Here is a 23,748-nt window from a genome sequence, read left to right as displayed (position 1 = left end):
CTCTGCTGACCTCTGCTGTCCATTTTAGGAACTGTCCAGAGCTGGAGAAAATCCCCATAGCAAACATATGCTGCTCTGGACAGTTCCTAAAATGGACAGCAAAGGTCAGCAGAGAGCACTGTGGTCATGACATCAGAGGAAATGCATTTATTTTTTGGATTTCTCTTTAGTATACAGCCCCTAGAAAGTACTGGAACGATAAAGATTTTTTTTTAATAGAAGTGATTTACAAATCTGTTTAACTTTCTGGCACCAGTTGATTTAAAAAAAAAAAAAAAGTTTCCACGGGATAACCCCTTTAACCTCTTCAGGACACCGGGCGTATGCATACACCCGTGGGAATTCTGGTCCCCGCCGCTAGCCGGTTGGGGACCGGACCGGGATGACTTCTGAAATCATTCAGCAGGCATCCCAGCACATCGCCCAGGGGGTTCCCGAGACCCCCCCCCCCCCCATGTCAGCGATCGAAGAAAATCACATGTCAATTCAGACATGCGATTTTCTGCTATTCCGGGCTGATTGTGTCTCTGGTGACCCGATCACCCGGAAAATAGGGATGATCGGAGCTGACAGTGACGGCCCCGATCATCCTGAAGGCTAGGAGCGAGGTCGCAGTGCTGTGATCTCCTCCTATCCCCTGCCATTGGTCAGAACTGATTCTGACCAATGGCAGCGCACCCCTGGATGTCGTGGGTAACGTGGGGAGAAGATGGAGGCTGGTACCTGGAGGAGAAGATGCATGGAGAGCCCCAATCATCGCTGGAGACAGGCACAGGTAGGGAAACGACGATGGGGGGGGGGGGTGGCTAATGAAAGTGAAAGTAAAGTGATCTTTACTGTGGCAACCACTAGGAAGGCCAAACTGCAACTCCCAGCATGCCCAGACAGCCAAAGACTGTCCGGAAATGCTGGGAATTATAGTTTTGCAACATCTGGAGGGTCACAGTTTGGAGACCAGTTAGTGGTGCCCAAACGGTAGCCCTCCAGATGTTGCCAAACTACAACTCTCAGCATGCCTGGACTGCCCAGACATGCTTGGAGTTGTAGTTCTGTAACATCTGTCCCTTCAGATTTTACATGACATTTTAGAAAATTGCTTGAAGCCCTCTAAATAAAAAAATAAATAAATAAATAAATATGTCCCTTTTATGATGCCAACATAAAGTGGACATTGTATTTGTGAATAAAAATAAAATTTCTTGGGAATATCAATTTTCCTTAGAAGCAGAGAGCTTCCAAGTTCGAAAAATGCAAAATTTCATGAAATTTTGGGATTTTTCACCAAAAAAGGATGCAAGTAATGCAGAAAATTTACCACCAAAATAAAGTAGAATATGTCACAAAAAAACTCTCAAAATCAGAATATTCTGTAAAAGCGTTTGAGTTAATTCGTAAAGCGACGGTGGTCAGAATTGCGAAAAAGGGCTCAGTCCTTAAGGTGAAAAAGGGCTGTGTCCTTAAGGGGTTAAGGACTCAGACAATTTTACTTTTAAGTTTTTGTTTTTTTCCTCCCCTCCTTCAAAAAATCATAACTCATATTTTCATCCACAGATTAGTATGAGTGCTTGTTTTTTGCACGAATACCATAAAATGTATGGCGCAACCAAAAAAAATACTATTTTTGTGTGGGGAAATTAAAAGGACAACCGCAATTTTGCTAATTTTGGAAGGTTTTGTTTTCACGCCATACAATTTACGGTAAAAATGATGTGTTTATTCTTTGGGTCAATAAGATTAAAATTATACCCATGATAAACATACTTTTCTATTACTGTTGCACTTAAAAAAAAATCACAAACTTTTTAACCAAATTAGTACATTTAAAATCCCCCTATTTTGAAGACCTGTAACTTTATTTTTCCGTATAAGTGGCGGTATGAGGGCTCATTTTTTGCGTTGTGATCTCTACTTTTTATTGTTACCCTATTTGCTTATATAAAAAACTTTGAATCCATTTTTTATTAATTTTTTTTGGAATAAAATGTTATAAAAAAAAGCAGCTATTTTGGACTTTATTTTTTACATTCACGCCGTTCACCGTACGGTATAATTAACATTTTATTTTAATAGGTCAGATATTTACGCATGCGGCGATACCAAATATGTATATAAAAAAAAATGTAAAATTTTTTGGGGGTGAAATAGGGAAAATGGGACAATTTACATTTTTATTGGGGGAGGGGGATTTTCACATTTACCGTATTTATCGGCGTATAACACGCACTTTTTAGGCTAAAATTTTTAGCCTAAAGTCTGTGTGCGTGTTATACGGCGATAAACCCCCAGGAAAAGCAGGGGGAGAGAGGCCGTCGCTGCCCGCTTCTCTCCCCCTGCCTTTCCTGGGGTCTAGAGCGCTACTGTCGGCCCTTCTCACCCCCTGGTTATCGGCGCCGCTGCCCGTTCTGTCCCCCTGAATAACCTGAGTCGGGTCCGCGCTGCTCCAGGCCTCCGGCGTGCGTCCCCGGCGTCGTTGCTATGCGCTGAACGGCGCGGCGCATGACGTCAGTGCGCCGCGCCGTGCATAGCCACGTCGATGGGGACGCACGACGGAGGCCTGGAGCAGCGCGGACCCGACTCAGGTAATTATGCCACCGGGGATAGGGGGAGGCAACGGGGCAGCGGCGCCGGCAATGGGTGCCGCTGCCCCTTCTCTCCCCCTGGCTATCGGCGCCGGGGGATGAGAAGGGCCGACAGCAGCGCTCTAGACCCCAGGAAAGGCAGGGGGAGAGAAGCGGGCAGCGACGGCCTCTCTCCCCCTGCCTTTCCTGGGGGTAAATCGGGGTATACACGCGCACACACGCACCCTCATTTTACCATGGAAATTTGGGTAAAAAACTTTTTTTACCCAAATATCCTTGGTAAAATGAGGGTGCGTGTTATAGGCCGGTGCGTGGTATACCCCGATAAATACGGTAACTATTTTTTTTTAAACTTTATTTACACTTTAATAGTCCCCATGGGGGACAATTATAGCAATCATTCGATTGCTAATACTATTCAGTGCTATGCATAGGACATAGCACTGATCAGTGTTATCGGTCATCTTCTGCTCTGGTCTGCGGGAAGGCAGATCAGAGCAGAAGACACCGGGAAGGCAGCGGATGCAGGTGAGGGGACCTCCGTCTGCCGTGCTGGATGATCGGATCGCCGCGTCAGCGCTGCGGGCGATCCGATCATCCATTTTAGTGACCGCAATGCTGCAGATGCCGTGATCTGTATTGATCACGGCATCTTAGGGGTTAATGGCGGACATCCGCGGGATCGCGGATGTCCGCCATTACCGGTGGGGGTCCCTGGCTGCGATCAGCAGCCGGGACCTGCAGTACATGATCTGGGCATCGCTTCAATGCCCGCGGTTATGCTTAGGATGTAAATGTACATCCTGGTGCGTTGAGTACCAGCTCACCAGGACGTAAATTTACGTCCTGCATCGTTAAGAGGTTAAATGGGAAAAGGGGGGTGATTCAAACTTATTAGGGAAGGGGTTAAATGATCTTTATTCACTTTTTTTGTAACTTTTTTTTTTGCAGTGTTATAGCTCCCATAGGTGGCTATAACACTGCATACACTGATCTTTTACATTGTTCAATGGTTTTTCATAGGAAACCATTGATCAATGATTCTGCCGCTTGACTGCTCATGCCTAGATCTTAGGCACTGAGCAGTCATTCGGCTGTCCTGTAAGCTGTTCTGGATGCCGCGATCCCAAACAGCTCCCTGAGCAAACCGGCATTAGTTTACTTTCTTTTTTGACTTTTAACGCCACGTCACGCTATTAGCACACGCCACCGCAATCAGTGCCGCGCTATAAGCCACGGGTCCCGGCTGTTAGAGGCCAGGCCCGACCGACGTTATTGAACGGGATAAGTGTTTTATTGCGGGGGGTTTGAATGCTGGTACCTCCGTGATCTCCTGCACGGGGCCACGGCTCTCTCGTGCAGGAGGCGTGCCGGCTGCAGCATGACGCAGTGTCAGAAACTCCTCCTCCATGTAGTTTTATAGGATAGGAACGGATGCAGCGTTCGTGCATTCGTGCATCCCCGCCTACCCCCCCGCCCCTCCATATAGCTGTATGGGGAGGGGGCGTAAAGTAGACCTCAGTGAGGTCGACGCTACGCACATTAGCTGCAGAATGTGGCAATGCCGGGGACCTGTTCAGGAGATAGCGGGGCGTTCAAGTGGTCGGCCCCCTGCGATCAAACACTTATGCCCTATCCTGTGGATAGGGGATAAGTGTATTTAGGCTGCAGATTTCCTTTAAAGCGTACCCTTCAGATCCAACAAAAAATATTTTTTTTTATATATCACTCAGTACCTAATCCTGACCATGTACATCTAATTTTTATGTGTCTAGCACCTTTATTTTTTTATTACACTTTTAATTTGGCTCACTAGTCTGAATTCCTCTCAAAGGGAGGGGGCGTGGCCTCATTGTGCAGGTCTCCGCCCCCTCCCTCAGTATGCCGTCTCCTCACATATCCCCTAGAATTAGCAAAACTACAACTCCCAGCTTGTCCTCACTGACAGTAGCGGGACACAAGATGACAGTGTGAGGATTTTTCCTCCAGCTGTGAGCCTTGCACTCACAGCTGTCAATCAAGGAAGTGTGTCCATGACATAGGTGATGACGCATGGACACAGCTGGACTAGTAGTCCAAGCAGGCAGGGGGGCAGTTGATTGACTGGCTTTTTCAGTATGAAAAACATATTGGTTTTTTGAGTACATTTGAGTGCCCATCTTGCCTGAACTGTCTCTAACATTTAAAAGATATGCTTTACAGCATGCTTCAAACTGACACAATGGGGGAGATTTATCAAAACAGGTCGCATTTAGGAAGCCCCTATGGTGCCAGGACAGCAAAAAAAAAACACATGGCATACTATTTCGGAATCTACATCCCTCAAGGAACATAACAAGGGGTACAGTGAGCCTTAACACCTCACAGGTGTTTGATAAATATTCATGAAGTGGGATGTGAAAATGAAAATTAGATTTTTTTACACCAAAATGCTGGGGTTACCCCAAATTTTTCATTTTCACAAGTGGTAAAAGGAGAAAATGTCACCGTAAGTTTGTAAATACATTTCTTTGGAGTAAGGACATACCTCAAGTCTGGGCGTAAACAGCTTGCACACTGGTCTCAGAGGAGCAGGTCGCATTCAGGGGCCTTGAGCTTCTGCGTTGCGGCCTATGGAGCCAGAACAGTGGGACCCCCCCCTCAAGGGGCATTACATGGGGTGAATAACTGGGGTACACTAAATAACTAAAATGGGGTACAGTGGGACATAAAATTATAAAACAGATTATGTTCCCAGAATGATGACTCCGAGCATAGCCAAAACAAAAAAATATGCCCACCCCAAACCCTATGCTCTGAATCATCATTCTGGGAATGTGACGTGTGTGGCCGTCCCTAACCTGTTGCCTCAAATGCGCACCCCGCTCAGGTGGAGAGAGAGCGCTGCACATTTGAGGCAACAAAAAAAAGTCCCCGATGATAGTGACTCGGTGACCCATGACACAGAGAAAAAAATACCCCCATAAGTCTTAGTTTTTTTTTTTTTATGAGTTTTTTTGGGCAATTTAAAGTGGTTTATGGGGTCAAAATTTGGAATGTACTCTGGACTTGGTACATTGGGGTCAAATTATGGAAAATTAAAATGAAAAGGGAAAATTTAGTACTGCATGGAAGTGTGATACTCCCTGAAGCAGTTTTTAATGCAGAGGCCCGGATGATCGGGGCAAGTGTCACATTGAGTGATGGTGTCCTTCTGTATCCCCCTCCTGTTACACACACTGCATTTTTTTTCTGGGATCGTCCCTTCTTTCCAGTGTGGGGGACCTCACCTGGAAAGTGTTGGCCTGGGCCGATCCTGGCACCTATAACTCCAGTTTCTTGGGAAGTCCGGCCTGGTCTTTCCCGGTCGCCAAAGATCAGGACCTTTAGGACTTCTTCTTGGAACTGGAGGAGTGTCCTTGTGTTGCCAGCATACTGGGACAGTACAAAAGTGTTGTACATGGCAACCTGTACCAAGTAGACCGCAACTTTTTTGTACCATACCAAATCTGATTGGTGTAACTAACTGTATGGGGGGGGAAAAAAGCGCTGCGGCCAAAAAAAAAAAAGCAGCGCCCTGAACCCCTAATAGGGCCCGGGGGGGGGGGGGGGGGGGGGGGATTTTTTTTTCCTTTTTTTTACTTTACTGATTAACCCTAACTGTCCCTGGGGCTGTACTCTCTCCCTGCTCTAAGGGGGGGTCTTCCTCTGTGTGGGGCCCCTGAACTCAGGGGACTAGCAGAGCCGCGAGAAGTGACCATTAACCCCTCCCCTGCCGGCTGCTAATGGCCGGCCAACCTCCCCATAGATACGAAATCGCCACCTCCCCATAGATACAGAGGGTGATAGTGGGGTGTATTCTACACCCCCGACCACCTTGTATCTCCGGGTCAGCGGGTCACGCGTGACCCGCATCACCGGAATAACCGAAAATCGCAAGTGTAAATTCACTTGCAATTTTTGGGCGATCCCTTACATGGGGGGGTGGGGTCTGATGACCCCCCCTTGGCATTGGCGCGGGGTGCCTGCTGATCGATATCAGCAGTCACCCCAGTCCGGTCCCCGCCCGGCAGGGACCGAAATTCCCACGGACGTACAGGTACGCCATTGGTCCTTAGGTACCAGGGAGCAAAGGCGTACCTGTACGCCCTTGGTCCTTAAGGGGTTAAAATCAGACTATGTAATGTACTTCCACTATGCACTTGCACTTTTTTGTCTTTGAAGACTTACAAAAAGAAAATGAAAGTGATTTGATAAAACGCTTGTCTTGACCGTGAGTAAATCCTTACTATTATTGTGCAAATACCAGATGGCCAAATATGGCTGTAGATTAGAGCGTAATGAAACTAAATACTGGGACAGTCCACACCTCCACCTGCTGTAAAGGCTAATTGGTTTATTGTGCAATACTGTGTAAGGCTGGGTCCACACTACGTTTTGTCCCATACGGGAGCGCATACGGCAGGGGGGAGCTAAAAGCTCGCGCTCCCGTATGTAACCGTATGCGCTCCCGTATGTCATTCATTTCAATGAGCCGACCGGAGTGAAACGTTCGGTCCGGTCGGCTCATTTTTGCGCCGTATGCGCTTTTACAACCGGACCTAAAACCGTGGTCAACCACGGTTTTAGGTCCGGTTGTAAAAGCGCATACGGCGCAAAAATGAGCCGACCGGACCGAACGTTTCACTCCAGTCGGCTCATTGAAATGAATGACATACGGGAGCGCATACGGTTACATACGGGAGCGCGAGCTTTTAGCTCCCTCCTGCCGTATGCGCTCCCGTATGGGACAAAACGTAGTGTGGACCCAGCCTTATACAGTAACTAAGATCCCAACTCTTTCTACTGTAGGTAATTACTCATTCACAGATGACAACCAACAATTTCAAAATTCAAGCAATATCTAAAATTCCTCTGTTAATTTAGTACTGAATGTATACAAAGTCTGCTTTACTTTAACTCACCCCCTCACTATGGGATAAAGATTCTCCAGGTTCTTCCTCTTCCCACTCCTCGTCACTGTCTACTTCATAGTCCAATAGCTTCTGTAAAAGTGTTATTTTTTTGTATTTACAAAAACAATACAAAAAACATTTTTAAACAGATGAATACCTAATACTACAAAGTTCTTTCCTTTATTTGTTCATGCTCTAGAAAGTTCCTGACAGACAGGTAGCAGTAGAGAGCAGCGATCAAACTGCTTCCTCTGGAGCTTACAGCATCTGAGAAGTACTACCGTATATACTCGAGTATAAGCCGACCCGAGTATAAGCCGACCCGAGTATAAGCCGAGGCCCCTAATTTCAACCCAAAATCCCAGGAAAAGTTATTGACTCGAGTATAAGCCTAGGGTGGGAAATACATCATCCCCCCCCCATGTCATCATCCAGACCCCCGTCATTAACATCCTCATCATCATCATCAACCCCTTGTCATCATCCCACACCCCCCCTTCATCCTCCCCTTGTCATCATCCCACACCCCCCCCCCCATCATCCCCTTGTAATCATCCCACACCCCCCCTTCATCATCCCCACCCCCCTTCATCATCCTCTTGTCATCATCCCACCCCCACCCCCCTTCATCATCCTCTTGTCATCATCCCCCCTCAGTGGTCTTCAACCTGCGGACCTGTAGAGTTGTAGTTTTGAAACCTCTGGAGGTCTGCAGGCTGAAGACCACTGCGGCCTTCGACATCATCCAGCCCCCTCTCACCCCCTTAATTCTGTACAGTACTCGCCTCCGCTCGGCGCTGGTCCGGTGCTGCAGCGCTGTCCGGTGAGTAGGTCGTCCGGTGGGATAGTGGTTCCGGGCTGCTATCTTCACTGGGGGCGCCTCTTCTCCGCGCTTCGGGCACAGAATAGAGGCATTGCCTTGACGATGACGCAGAAGTACGTTGGTAATGAACGTACCTCTGCGTCGTCGTCAAGGCAACGTGACTATTCTGGGGCCGGGCCCGAAGCGCTTAGAAGAGGCCTCCCCGGTGAAGATAGCAGCCCGGAACCACTATCCCACCGGACCACCTCCTCTCAGGACAGTCCTGCAGCACCGGACCAGCGCCGAGCGGAGGCGAGTACTGTACAGAACTAAAGGGGGTGAGAGGGGGCTGGATGATGTCGAAGGCCGCAGTGGTCTTCAACCTGCGGACCTCCGGAGGTTTCAAAACTACAACCCCCAGCAAGCCCGGACAGCCGATGGCTGCCCGGGCTTGCTGGGAGTTGTAGTTTTGAAACCTCTGGAGGTCCGCAGGTTGAAGACCACTGCGGGTGGAGAGTTCACTCGAGTATAAGCCGAGGGGGGTGTTTTCAGCACGAAAAATCGTCCTGAAAAACTCGGCTTATACTCGGGTATATACGATATAAGACTTCAGATTTTTAAAAAGTAGTAATTTAAAATCTGTATAATTTTCTGCCAACAGTTGATTTGAAGTTTTTTTCCATCCCTTTACCAAAGGAAAAACCCAACCGCAGGAAAAAAGCAAATGATCCTCTTTTACCCAAAACAGTTAATTAGAAAAACTAAATGACAAAGCAGCTCTCACTTTTCCAGGACAGAAACCTATACAGCACTGAAACAGCTATGGACAAGGACAGTTTTTCTGTTACAGCATTTGACAATCTCTTTAGGTAAAACAATCAGAAAAAAACTATTACTTACTGTGTCCTGAGCCCATGGCTTTCGTGGATTGATTATCGCACTTGAACTGTTCCACGTGCCCCAGTATGCTGGGCGATAATTTTCAGAGAACTGCAATAACTTCATTTTACCAAGTTTTCTACAGTCCAGCAAATTCTGCTTCTCAACAATCATATTTTCATGTAAGTCTTCATCTGTGTTCTCTAGCATTTGTACTTCCTCAGTGTCACTGACATAAAAATATAGTGAAAGTGGTAATGTTTCTTTATCACACAGTGACTTACTGCCCACCATCATTCACATCACATTTCCCCACACATCTGGAATATTATGTCAGCACCCTGTCAAATGCAGAGGTATACAACAGCATACTGGCAACTGTCCCAATCATTTTAATGGCTCAAATGAAGTCAACTGCAATTTCATAGTAAAGTAAATGTATGTGTGAGATGAGGCCCATATTTAAACTATGTGAGAATAAAAGTGGAGTGATTTTCCCACAGCAACCAATCAAAGCTCAGCTTTCCCTTAACCAGAACTAGTAAGCTGAGCTGAGCTGTGGTTGGTTGCTGTGGAAAAAAAATCTCTCAGTTTGATAAAATCTAGGCCTAATTCACTACATTTAAAACATTTGTAGAAACTACCCTTCTTCGGGTGCGTTCACACGTGCATATTTTTGCTGAAGATCTGCTGCAGATTTGCCTCAGCAGATTTTTCTGCCCATTGAAGTCAATGGGCAGCAAAATCTGCAGTAGCAAATCTGCAACAGATCTTCAGCAAAAATATGCACGTGTGAACGCACCCCCCTCAACAGCACTGAGTAATTTGCTGCTTCACCTGGTCAAACTGTCTATTAAACTCTTAACAAAATGCAATAAAACACATACACGTTGCAAAAAATTTCTTATGTAGTATTTTTGTCATAGATACATTAAAACCAACCATATTTGTTTTGATAAGATGGAGAATGAGAAGGTAGGGTACCTCACAACAAGCATACACAAAGATACTTTATACTTAATTAGAATACTACCAGGGGGACGTGGCCTGTTTTGGGTGTTACTAATTAATTCAAAAGTGTATCCGAATACTCCTCCTAGGGGATTTCTGGGCAATGCCAAAAACATGAATAAAAAAAGATTGTACATTAAAACAAATATTGGAATTTTATTTTATTTTTTTTTTTTTTTCAATGTGTTTCAAAGCCAAACTGGCTCAGGTACAAATACAATAGTAACAAAACTCTCCTATTTAATAGTGATGTTTTTAGTCTATCGATTTTAGAAACTATCAAAGTGGAAACTTTTACTTCTTATTAAAAGTTTTATTAAAGTTATTTTGCAATAATAATAATAATTATAATGAGAATTTAACAAGAAAGAGGGTGGAGTCACTTTTTCTTATAAAACATTTTATTGATATTTTATTGATAGTAAACCTCTTAAGGACCAAGCGTTTCAGTTTTTCTCCAATTTAAATTTTAAAAATCATAACCCCTTCAATTTTGCACCTAAAAATCCATATGGCGGCTTTTTTTGCACCACCAATTCTACTTTGTAATAACATCAGTCATTTTACACTAAAATGTAAGGCGAAACAGAAGAAAAAAAAAATCATTGCGCGACAAAATTTAACAAAAAACACCATTTTGTAACTTTTGGGGGCTTCCGTTTCTATACAGTAAATTTTTCAGTATAAATAACACATTGTCTTTATTCTGTAGGGCCATACAATTAAAAGGATACCCTACTTATATGGGTTTGATTTTATCATACTTCTGAAAAAAAATCATAAACTACATGCACGGAAATGTATACGTTTAAAATCTTCTCACCCCTATAACTTTTTTCTTTTTCCATTAACGGGGTGGTATGAGGGCTCATTTTTTGCGCCATGATCTGCAGTTTTTATCATTACAATTCTTGTTTTGATCAGACTTTTTTGATCGCATTTTATTCATTTTTTATGGTATAAAAAGTGAACAAAAATATTTTGGACTTTGGAATTTTTTTCCGCGTACGCCATTGAGTGTGCTGTTTAATTAAAGATCTATTTTTATGGTTCAGACATTTATGCATGCGGCAATACCAAGTGTGTTTTTATTTTACACACTTTTGAAATAGGAAAAAGGGGGCGATTCGGATTTTTATTAGGGAAGGGGTTAAATCACATTTATTTACTTTTTTACACAGTGTTATAGCCCCCCTAGTGGCTATATAACTGCATGCACTGATCTCTTACACTATTCAATGCATTACCATCAGTGTTTTCTTCGCTTGATTGCTGAAGCTTGGATTTCAGGCTTGGAGCAATCAAACGCTGATCGGACAGCCGGGAGCAAAGTATGGCACCTCCCGCTGTCCTGTCAGTTCGGGATGCCGCGATTTCAGCGCGGCAATCCCAAACAGCTCCGCTGAACTAACCAGCAGTGTACTCTCCCGTTTTAGACACAGCAAACAACTTTGATTGCGGCGTCTAAGGGGTTAATACTGGACATTAGCCTGATCAGCAATGTCTGGTATTAGTCGCGGGTCCTGGTTGCTGATAACAACCGGGACCTCACAGATATGAAGCACGCTCACAGATCGGGAGCGGCCACAGGACTTAAATATATGTCCATGGTCATTAAGGGGTTAAAACACATAGTATAAAATCTCACAGAGGGGAGAACTCCACTGATTGGAAAAATGGCATCACTCCAGATGGTCCATATAACAACAAACCCCATGTATAGTATAAAATGGCTGTTCCTCATATTTCAACATCCCATGTGGAAAAAACATATATAAGGTGCAAACATAGAACAAAAACATACCAACGCAATGTAACAATATACAGACGACCGCTGGAGAGACGCCACCCCAACAAACGTTTCGTGAGGTCATTCGTCCTGGGACGAAGGAACAGCCATTTTATAATATACACGTGATTTGTTGTTACATGGACGATGTGGAGTGATGCCTTTTTTCTCCAAGCAGTGGAATTCTCCCCTCTGTCAGATTTTTATATGTAAAATTTGTATTTTAATGTATATCAAAATATATGTTTTATGATAAAGTGACTCCTCCCTCTTGTTAACCCCATTATCGCCCTAACGACGGGAGCATTTTTTTTTTTTTGCAATTCTGACAACTGTCACTTTAAGCATTTATAACACTGGCATGCTTTTACTTTTCATTCTGATTCCGAGATTGTTTTTTCGTGACATATTCTACCTTATGTTAGTGGTAAATATTTGTCGATACTTGCATCATTTCTTGGTGAAAAATTCAAAATTTCAGGAAAAAAATTATGCATTTTTCTAACTTTGAAGCTCTCTGCTTGTAAGGAAAATAGATATTCCAAATAAATTATATATTGATTCACAAACAATATGTCTACTTTATGTTTGCATCATAAAGTTAACATATTTTTACTTTTGGAAGACATCAGAGGGCTTCAAAGTTCAGCAGCAATTTTCTAATCTTTCACAATTTTCAAAATCGGAATTTTTCAGGGACCAGGGTTTTGAAGTGGATTTTTAGGGCCTTCATCTTGATTTAATTTCCACTGTTCCTGATGACTGCCATTTCTTAATTACATTGCGAACAGAGGATATTGACATCTAAAAACATTTTGCTATCTTATAGCCTTCTCCAGCTTTGTGAGCGTCAACTATTTTCCGTTTCAGATTTCTAGACAACTGCTTTGAAGAACCCATGGTGCTGATTGTTGGGGCAAGGTCAGATGAGTCTGGGCATTTAAAACCTTTGAGATTGACATCACCTGGTGTTCCCAGATGATGATTGAGAACAATCCATGTCCAACAGAGAGGTCCCACTGGGTTATGGGCTCTTACTAAATAAATCTCCAATCCCCTTCAGGAGGGGGAAACCCCCCCTTTTCCGGGGAACAATGCCCTAACTTATAACCCAAATAAAATTAAACTTTTATTGTGATAGATTAGATTAACATGGAAATCAAATGTAGTAATTTAAAACTATCAGGAAATACAGGGTGTCTTCTAATGATTGCCCACTAGGTGGTGCTACAGTGTAAGTTATGGAGTTCTCTTTTTCCCCTATGCCGGTTCACTACCATTACATAGTCACTCCACACTTAGACACAGCCTGTATTCCTCTAACGTTTCGTTTGTGACCAAACTTCTTCAGAGAGCTGCCTAAACTCTTAGACATTTTCATTCATTACATAATTTACATCTCCTTGAGTAAACAGAGGACCTTCATCTTTCCCCTGCCAGAACTGAAGTAAAATTTTAAGAACATCGGATGTGTACGGTGGTGGTATATAAACAAATGCCAAAGTGCATATAAATTTTCCCAATTTCCCATATAGTACAACAAATACCTTTATGTCAATTTATCATATAGCTCCCCTTTAACACTCTTATGAATCATAACTGTGACCACTCTAGTACATGAAGTAAAAAAAAAAAAAAAGTGATAATGCAAAATTATTTTTTTTCATTCTATATGAAGTTTCCTTCACTAAATGTGTCTCAAGTAAACAAATCATACACAGCAAATGCCTTTAAAAAAATATTGTGTATAGTCATTCCTTTGTTTATCCCCCAATTCTACTCTGTAATGACATCAGTCATTTTACCCAAAAATATACAGCGAAACAAAAAAAATAATTGTGCAACAATTGAAGAAAAAAATGCCATTTTGTAACTTTTGGGGACTTCCGTTTCTACACAGTACATTTTTCGGTAAAAATGACACCTCTATATTCTGTAGGTCCATACGATTAAAATGATACCCTACTTCTGTAGGTTTGATTTTGTCGCACTCCTGGAAAAAATCATAACTACATGCAGGAAAATACGTTTAAAATTGTACTCTTCAAACCTCTAACTATTTTTTCGCATACGGAGTGGTATGAGGGCTTTTTTGGCGCCGTGATCTGAAGTTTTTAGCGGTACCATTTATGCATTGATCAGACTTTTTGATCACTTGTTATTCATTCTTTTATGATATAAAAATTTACCAAAAATACACTATTTTGGACATTGGAGTTTTTTTCCCGCACGCCATTGACCGTGCGGTTTAATTAACAATATATTTTTATAATTCGGACATTTCCACATGCGGCGATACCTCCCATAGAGGGCTATAAGAGTGCACACACTGATCTTTTACATTGATCAATCAATTCTCAAAGGAAACCATTGATCAATGATTCTGCCGCTTGACTGCGCATGTCTTCCGTTAACGCCAGCCCCCAGCTACAGAAATCAGCTGGGGGCCGGCCGGTATGACACGGGCTCGAGTCAGGAGCCCACATCATACACTGTTAACGGCCATTGGACGAGTACAGACGTCCACGGTCGTTAATGGGTTAAATCCAGAAGACGTAACAAACTGGATGGATGGTCAAGTGCTCAAAAAAGGATGAGCTAGTTTAACAAGGCAAGTTAGTGAATAGTTTACTAGTTACTTATATGGGCAGAGGCATGAGGAGGAGGGGGGGGGGGGGGTACATGTTAGGAAAGGGACTTATCAGGTTTTGGGACAGCTTCAGATCACGGCACAAAAAATGAGTCATCATACCACCCTGTACGTGGAAAAATAAAAAAGTTATAGGGGTCAGAAGAGGACATTTTTAAACGTATAAATTTTCCTGCATGTAGTTATGATTTTTTCCAGAAGTACGACAAAATTAAAACCTATATAAGTAGGTTATTTTAACCGTATGGACCTACAGAATAATATGATGTCATTTTTACCGAAATATGCACTGCGTAGAAACGGAAGCCCCCAAAAGTTACAAAATGGCTTTTTTTGTAGATTTTGTCGCACAATTTTTTTTTTCCGTTTCGCCGTGGATTTTTGGTTAAAATGACTAATGTCACTGCAAAGTAAAATTGGTGATGCAAACAATAAGCCATAATATGGATTTTTAGGTGGAAACTTGAATGGGTTATGATTTTTAAAAGGTAAGGAGGAAAAAACGAAAATGCAAAAACTGAAAAACCCTGCGTCCTTAACATTGTCATCTTCTGAACCAGTGGCGTTGCGACCCGGGTGCGGCCCGCGCCGGGTGACACCAACCTAATGGGGTGACACCAAGTCGCGCCGCAGCACCCCCCCAGGCTACACCGACAGCACCCCCCCCTCCCCCCGGCCTTCATCGCCGTTTTGCGCCCGTCCGTCAGCACCACCGCATGGGACGTCAGTGAGGTCACCCGCAGGGCGCCAGGAGAAAAGGAGCGCTGCGTTGGATGGGTGAGTGTGTGTGTCTGTCGCTATCTCTGTCTGTGTGTGACTGTGTGTGTGTGTGTGTGTATGTATGTGACTGTGTGTGACTGTGTGTGTGTTGCAGGGGGACCCAGGAGCGCTGCACCCCTGCCCACAATCATTTCTTGTATTGGAATTATGTAGGAGGCCTTCTGGTGTGCCAAGTATGCCTTATTTTCTGTGTGTGTGTGTGACTGTGTGTGTGTGACTGTGTGTGTGTGACTGTGTGTGTGTGACTGTGTGTGTGTGACTGTGTGTGTGTGACTGTGTGTGTGACTGTGTGTGTGTGACTGTGTGTGTGACTGTGTGTGTGTGACTGTGTGACTGTGTGTGTGTGTGTGACTGTGTGTGTGTGTGTGTGTGTGTGTGTGTGTGTGTGTCTGTGTGTGTGTGTGTGACTGTGTGTGTGTGTGTGACTGTGTGTGTGTGTGACTGTGTGTGTGTGTGACTGTGTGTGTGTGTGACTGTGTGTGTGTGTGTGTGTGTCTGTGTGTGTGTGTGACTGTGTGTGTGTGTGACTGTGTGTGTGACTGTGTGTGTGACTGTGTGTGTGTGTGTGTGTGTGTGTGTGTGTGTCTGTGAGTGTGTGTCTGTGAGTGTGTGTCTCTCTGACTGTGTGTCTCTCTGTGTTGTATGTGTTTTTTTTGTGGGGGGGGGGGTTAAACAGCGATCTAATGTGGGGAGACTTTGACCCATTGTGGGGAACCTGCAAGGGAACCTGCAGTCTAATGTGGGGTAACTACTATCAAATGTGCGGAGTCTATGCTACCTAATGTGGGGAGTCTATAATGCTACCTAATGTGGGGGAACTGCTACCTAATGTGGGGAATCTGTGCTACCTAATGTGGGGAAATTGCTACCTAATGTGGGGGAACACGTACCAAATGTGGGGAATCTATGCTGCCTAATGTGGGGAAAATATGCTACCTAATGTGGGGGAACTGCTGCCTACCTAAAGTGGGGGAACTGCTGCCTACCTAAAGTGGGGGAACTGCTGCCTAACTAATGCTCCCCCCCCCTGGCAGTAGCATCCTCATCATCCACCAGCAACACCCCCCCTCCCCCCCCCCCCCCCCCAGCAGTAGCACCTCCATCAGCAGATCCTGATGGTGGATGATGGTGGTGCTCCTGCGGATGGATGATGGGGGTGATACTACCAGGGGGGATGGCCAGTTGCACCCTCATCATCCTCCAGCAACACCCCCCCCAGTAGTAGCACCCCCATCATCCACTAGCAACACCCCCAAAAAACCCTTCCTGTGGTAATAGCATCAGCTAACGGATGTTGAGGGGTGTTACTGCGGTTGTGGTATTATATTCAGAGTGTGCACTGTATGGCAACGTTACATTCAGAGGGCGCAGTTTGTGGTAGTATTATATTCAGAGGGCGCAGTGGGTGGTAGTATTATATTCAGGGGTACAGTATGTGGTAGATTTATATTCAGAGGGTACAGTATGTGATGGTATTATATTCAGAATGTACAGTGTGTGGTAGTATTATATTCAGAGAGTACAGTGTGTGGCGGTATTATATTCAGAGAGTACAGTATGTGGTAGATTTATATTCAGAGTGTACAGTATGTGTTGGTATATTCAGAATGTACAGTGTGTGGTAGTATCCTATTCAGTGGGTATGGTGTATGGAAGGTTTATAATCAAAGAGTATAGTGTATAGTAGTATTATATTTAGAGGATACAGTGTCTGGCAGGTTTATAATAATACTTGTTTTCATATAGAGGATGAGAATGCGCTGACATAGTGAGGAGACGTCTGGGCGTCACATTCTACAGACAGAAGTTTTAGCTGGACCAGGCGGTATGTACCAACTGAATTAGATAAGGAAAGACTATAGAGAAGACGTCACCTGTAGTCACTGATATCATTGTGTATTCTCCTCACTATAGAGAAGACGTCACCTGTAGTCACTGATATCATTGTGTATTCTCCTCACTATAGAGAAGACGCCACCTGTAGTCACTGATATTATTGTGTATTCTCCTCACTATAGAGACGACGTCACCTGTAGTCACTGATATCATTGTGTATTCTCCTCACTATAGAGAAGACATCACCTGTAGTCACTGATGATATTGTACATTCTCCTCACTATAAAGAAGAAGTCACCTGTAGTCACTGATATCATTGTACATTCTCCTCTCTGTGTCCTATCAGAGCTGTAGTCGCTTGTAAGTTCTACAGTTATGGTGAGTGAAACCAACTCCTAGCATAACCTCACCACTGCTCAAAGGGGTACTCTACTGGAAAACATTTTTTTTTTTTTTTTTTTTATCAATTGGTGCTACAAAGTTAAACAGATTAGTAAAAATACTTCTATTTAAAAATCTTAATCCTTCCAGTACTTATTAGCTGCTGTATAAGTGATTCACAGGAAGTTCTTTTCTTTAATTTATTTTCTGTCTGACCACAGTGCTCTGTGCTGACACCTTTGTCCATGTCAAGAACTGGGAGCAAATCCCCATAGCAAACCTATGCTGCTCTGGACAGTTCCTGACATGGACAGAGGTGTCAGCAAATAGCACTGTGGTCAGACTGGAAAGAACTACACAACTTCCTGTGGAGCAGCAGCTGATAAGTACTGTAAGGATTAAGATTTTAAATAGAAGTAATTTAAAAATCTGTTTAACTTTCTGGCATCAGTTGATATAAAAGTAAATGTTTTCCAGTGGCGTACCCCTTTAAGTAATTCTGGAAGCTGTATATTTAAATGGTGAAAACTTCTTTAACACTTTCCTATTCTGTGGCAACTGGTATATCTGATTATTATTCTGGAATTTCTCACAATGCGCTACAACAGTGATGTCTGTCACAACAGGCTAAAAACTTACTGGGGGGAGGTATGGGGCGACACCATTTTCTACCGCACCGGGTGACACCAACCCCACTGCTCTGAACCCTATTACTTTTTTTTATTTTTCAAATACGGGGCGGTTTGAGGGCTCATTTTTTGTGCCGTGATCTGAAGTTTTTAACGGTACCATTTTTGTTTTGATCAGACTTTTTGATCGCTTTTTATTCATTTTTTAATGGTATAAAAAGTTACCAAAAATACGCTATTTTGAACTTTGGAATTTTTTGCCCGTACGCCATTGACCGCTTCATATCGAGTCGGTCCCAGCATGTATCTGAAGCCGGGACCCGGGGCTAATAGCGTGCAGCAGCGATTAACTTTGAACGCTGCGTCTAAAATGAAAGTGAAAGCTGCCCAGCTGCTCAGTGGGGCTGATCGGGACCACCGCAGTGGAGGCCCTCTTACCTTCCTCCGGTGTGTCCCTTCGTCGATTTATTGCTCCAAGTCTGAGATGCAGGCTTGAGCAATCAACTGCCGATAACACTGATCACTGCAAAGCTATGGCTTAGCAGTGAACAGTGCTGGCAATCAGTGTATGCAATGTTATAGCCCCCTATGGGAGCTATAACACTGCAAAAAAAAAAAAAAAGTGTAAAAAAGTTAATAAATGTGATTTAACCCTTTCCTTAACAAAAGTTCAAATCACCTTTTTTTTATGGGAAAAACACCATGTAAATAAATATAAACATGTGGTATCGCCGCATGTGTAAATGTCCGAACTATAAAAATATATTAATTACACCGCACGGTTAATGGCGTATACGCAAAAAAATAATTTCCAAAGTCCAAAATAACTTATTTTTGCTCGCTTTTTATATCATGAAAAAATGAATAAAAAGTGATCAAAAAAGTACTATCAATACAAAAATGGTACCACTAAAAACGTCAGATCAAGGCGTAAAAAATTAGCCCTCATACCGCCCCATACAAAAAAAATAAAAAAAGTTAAAGGGGTCAGAAGACGACAATTCTAAATGTAAACATTTCCGCGCATGTAGTTATGATATTTTCCAGAAGTATGAAAGAATCAAACCGATATAAGTAGGGTATAATTTTAATTGTATGGACCTACAGAATAAAGATCAGGTGTCCTTTTTACTGAAAAATGTACTGTATAGAGACAGAAGCGTCCAAAATTAACAAAATGGCGTTTTTTCTTCCATTTCGTCGCACAATGATTTTTTTTCCAGTTTCGCTGTAGATTTTTGGGTAAAAATGACTCATGTCACTGCAAAGTAGAATTGGTGGCGCAAATAATAAACGATCATATGGATTTTTAGGCGCAAAATTGAAAGGGTTATGATTTTTAAAAGGTGAGGAGGAAAAAACAAAACCCTGCGTCCTTAAAGCGTTAAAGCGTACCCGTCAGATCCAACAATATATTTTTTTTTAATATATCACTCAGTACCTAATCCTGACCATGTACATCTGATTTGTGTCGAGCACCTTTTATTTTTTTTATTACACTTAATTAAGCTCACTAGTTTGAATTCCTCTCAAAGGGAAGGGGCGCGGCCTCACTGCAGGTCTCCGCCCCCTCACTCAGTATGCTGTCTGCTCACATGTCCCCTAGCATTAGCAAACCTAAAACTCCCAGCTTGTTCTCACCAACAGTAGCGAGACACAAGCTGACCGTGGGAGGATTTTTCCACCAGCTGTGCGCCCTGCGCTCACAGCTGTCAATCAAGGAAGTGTGTCCAGGACATAGGTGATGACGCATGGACACAGCAAGACAAGTATGTGTCCAAGCAGGCAGGGGGGCAGTTGATTGACTGGCTTTTTCAGTATGAAATACTGAAAAATTTTTCATGAAAGAAATTGCAAAACCTATTGGTTTTACATGCTTTACAAAATATAAGTTTTTGTATCGGACAGTGCCCATTTAAGAGATTAAGGACGCAGCTCATTTTCTTCTTAAGGATGCAGCATTTTTTACAAATCTGAACACTCACTTTAAGCCTTAATTGGGATGCTTTTACTTTTCATTCCTAGATTGTTTTTTTTCGTGACATTCTAATTTAACATAGTGGTAAATTTTTGTTGATACTTGCATAATTTGTTATAAATACTAATTTTGCATTTTTTTTTTTACTTTGAAACTCTGCTTATAAGGAAAAAGGAGATTTTTATGCTTACCTTAAAAGCTCTTTCTCGAAGGATCCATTGGGGGACACAGACCGTGGGACACAGACCGTGGGACACAGACCGTGGGACACAGACCGTGGGACACAGACCGTGGGACACAGACCGTGGGACACAGACCGTGGGACACAGACCGTGGGACACAGACCGTGGGACACAGACCGTGGGACACAGACCGTGGGACACAGACCGTGGGACACAGACCGTGGGACACAGACCGTGGGACACAGACCGTGGGACACAGACCGTGGGACACAGACCGTGGGACACAGACCGTGGGACACAGACCGTGGGACACAGACCGTGGGACACAGACCGTGGGACACAGACCGTGGGACACAGACCGTGGGACACAGACCGTGGGACACAGACCGTGGGACACAGACCGTGGGACACAGACCGTGGGACACAGACCGTGGGACACAGACCGTGGGACACAGACCGTGGGACACAGACCGTGGGTATATGCTGCTTTCTCTAAGAGGCTTGACACTATGGCAACCAAGAAAAGTCTGTTCCTCCCAGCAGGGTATACTCTCCCACAGGCACCTGAGGTAATCAGTTTTAGTCCCAGAGCAATAAGAGAAGACAGACAGGTCAAGAGAAAAACCACAAACTGTCCGAGCAACCAGAAGAAAAGGTAACTGAACACACCCTCGGACAGATAATTGAAATAGGAACACCAGAAAAAAGGGTGGGAGCTGTGACCTCCAATGGATCCTTCGAGAAAGATTTTACAGTAAGCATAAAAATCTCCTTTTCTCTATCGGCTCCATTGGGGGACACAGACCGTGGGACGTACCAAAGCCGTCCCTTGGGTGGGTAAGGAAATCAGTCAGGTGAACAGCTGGACCACCGCTGCCTGCAACGCCTTACGACCCAGAGGAGCATCAGCTGATGCAAAGGTATGAATCTTGGTAGGACCTTGTGAAAGTGTGCAAAGACGACCACGTGGACGCTTTACAGAACTGCGAGGCCAAAGCCACGTAGCGGAGTGCCCAGGATGCCCGAAAAACGGGTGGAATGAGCCAAAACCCTGAAGGGTGGGATCTCCCCCATTGCAGCGGTAAGCTTCCGAAATAGCAGACCGGATCCACCGAAAAATGGTGGCTGTAGAAGCAGGTTGTCCTGTACGACGACCTACTGAAAAAAAAAAATTGAGTCACACTGCCGAAAGGAAAAGGTGACAGAAGTCCGAACAGCCCTCACCACAACAAGTTTGGGGGGCAAACGCTCCCTGGTATGAGAAAGGGCCGGACAAAAGGACGATGTCCTCATTGAGATGAAAAAGTCGAAACCATCTCAAGTAAGAAGGACAGACCGGGACGGAAAACAACTTTTCCTGGTAAACAACCAGGAAGGGAGAACGGCAGGAGAGAGCTGCCAGCTCTGATCCTCTCCTAACAGACAAAGAGCAATAAGGAATGCCATCTTCCAGGGAAGGAGGCGAAGAGGAATGTCCCTGAGAGGTTCAAAAGGAACGCCCAAGACCAAGTGTAAGTCCTAAGGGGAAGAAGGGGAAGAAGGAGAAGAAGGGGACCGATAAGGAGGGGCAGCGTGTGCCACTCCCAGAAGCAGGTCTGGACATGAGTATTGAATGCCAGAGGACGTTGAAGAAGAATGGAAAAGGCCGACCTTTGACCCTTAAGGGAGCAGAGAGCCAACCCTTGGGCCAGCTCGACTGCAAAAGGGAAAAGAGTCGGGAAGGAAACCCACGACCTGAGAAAAAAAAGGGGCTGAGGTTCACACCAACGAAAATAAGACCGCCAGGTATGGTGGCAAATCTTTGCAGAGGAAGGCTTGAGAGCCCTCAGCATGGTGCGAACCACTTGGGAAGAGAAGCCGCGGGTCCTCAGAACCGCGGTCTCAACAGCCACGCCGTCAAAAGCAGAGACGGTAAATTGGGGTGGCACAGGGGACCTGAGATAGGGGGTCTGGATGAGAGGGAAGGCGCAGAGGTAAGTCGTTCAGGGGCCTGTCCGCAATGACTGACCACGAGAATGGTGGGAACGCCCTCTGCTGTGAGTTTCCTCAGGACCCTGGGAATGAGAGGAAGGGGAGGAAACATAAGGTAGGGCAAAGCCCAACCAAGAAAGAGGAACGCTTCGGTTGTGGCGGGTCGCGCAGAGGTCCATGCCTGGAGTGCCCCAGAGGTTGCAGGTCACTGCAGACTCCTCCGAATGTAGGGACCACTTGCCTTGGTCGGCTGAGGACCGGCTGAGAAAGACCACTTCCCAGTTGAGGATGCCCAGAAAGAATATCGCTGAGATGGCCGGAAACATGGGTTCCGCCCAAAAGGGAATTTCCCAAAGAAGCAAGCTAAGATAGAAATGCCTTAGTCCCAACATGTTTATGGGGAGTAGGGCTTCTCGGGGGACCAAGGCCCTAGACCGGCCGGTCCTTGAAAACACCTCCCCAGCCCGACAGACTGGCAGGAAGGAGCGCCCCTGAAGAAACAGAGGAAAACTAAACCACCATAGAAGGGACCGACAAGACTGTCGAGATAGAACGATCTTGCGGTCGAGAGACAATGGAGACCTGTCCCACCAGAAGAGAATCACCAGTTGAAGAGGTAGGTGATGAAACTGGGCGAATGGCACGGCCTCCACGGCTGCCACCAACCGACCCAGGATTATTCATGCAAAAGCAAATGGAAACTGGAGCAGGGTGCCGAAGTCATCGGACTCCTGAAAAGAGAGTCAGCCGATTGACCGGCGGAGACTAAAGCGGGCAGAGGCCGCGTCAAACTAAAGCCCCAGGAGAGAGGTTGGATTTGTCCTGATTGACCATCCAACCAAAGAGAGATAAGGTCCGGAGGTCGAGACTTCGACTCTCCAGATTCTGGGCCCTGGTTGGAGCTCTGATCAGGAGGTCGTCCAAGTAAGGAATCCCTGGAACAACTCTTGTCCATAAAAGATGCATCACAGGTGCCAGGACCTTGGTAAGGCCCGCAGGGAAGTAGCCAGACCGAAGTGGAGAGCCACAGTAGAAAAGACCGTCCGGAACTACAAGGCGGAGGTACCGCTGACGACCAGGAAATATTGGGATGTGGAGGCAGGCATCCTTGATTTCAACCAAGGAAGAAAAACTCCCCTTGACCCATGGACGCCAGTGCCGAACGGAGAGACTCCATTCAGAATGGAAAAGCAGAAGATGCTGGGTGAGATGATTGAGAACCAAGATTGGGCGAACAGAAACTCCTTACTTGGGGACCACAAAGAGGTTGGAATAAAAACCTCGAAAAACGTTCCCCTGAAGGAACAAGGACAATAACTCCGTGGATGAAAGGGAACTGGAGCGTGC

The 23,748-nt window shown here is 44.7% G+C and overlaps 1 protein-coding gene across 2 annotated transcripts in view; it reads right to left on the bottom strand.

The window, feature by feature from the left end:
• CHAF1A (chromatin assembly factor 1 subunit A) overlaps positions 1-23,748 on the bottom strand; it is a 413,519-nt gene that overhangs the window by 178,919 nt on the left and 210,852 nt on the right. For both annotated transcript variants that reach the window (XM_056572104.1, XM_056572113.1), the window contains exons 8-9: positions 9,216-9,423; positions 7,523-7,603 (exon numbers count right to left, since the gene is read on the bottom strand). In XM_056572104.1, the coding sequence (XP_056428079.1) occupies positions 7,523-7,603; positions 9,216-9,423 (289 nt within the window). The remainder of the gene's footprint in view (positions 1-7,522; positions 7,604-9,215; positions 9,424-23,748) is intronic.

Source organism: Hyla sarda, chromosome 1, assembly GCF_029499605.1.
Source record: "Hyla sarda isolate aHylSar1 chromosome 1, aHylSar1.hap1, whole genome shotgun sequence".
NCBI classification, from domain to species: domain Eukaryota; kingdom Metazoa; phylum Chordata; class Amphibia; order Anura; family Hylidae; genus Hyla; species Hyla sarda.
The sequence above is the reverse complement of the archived record's forward strand: the minus strand, read 5'-3'. Positions and strand labels throughout refer to the sequence as shown.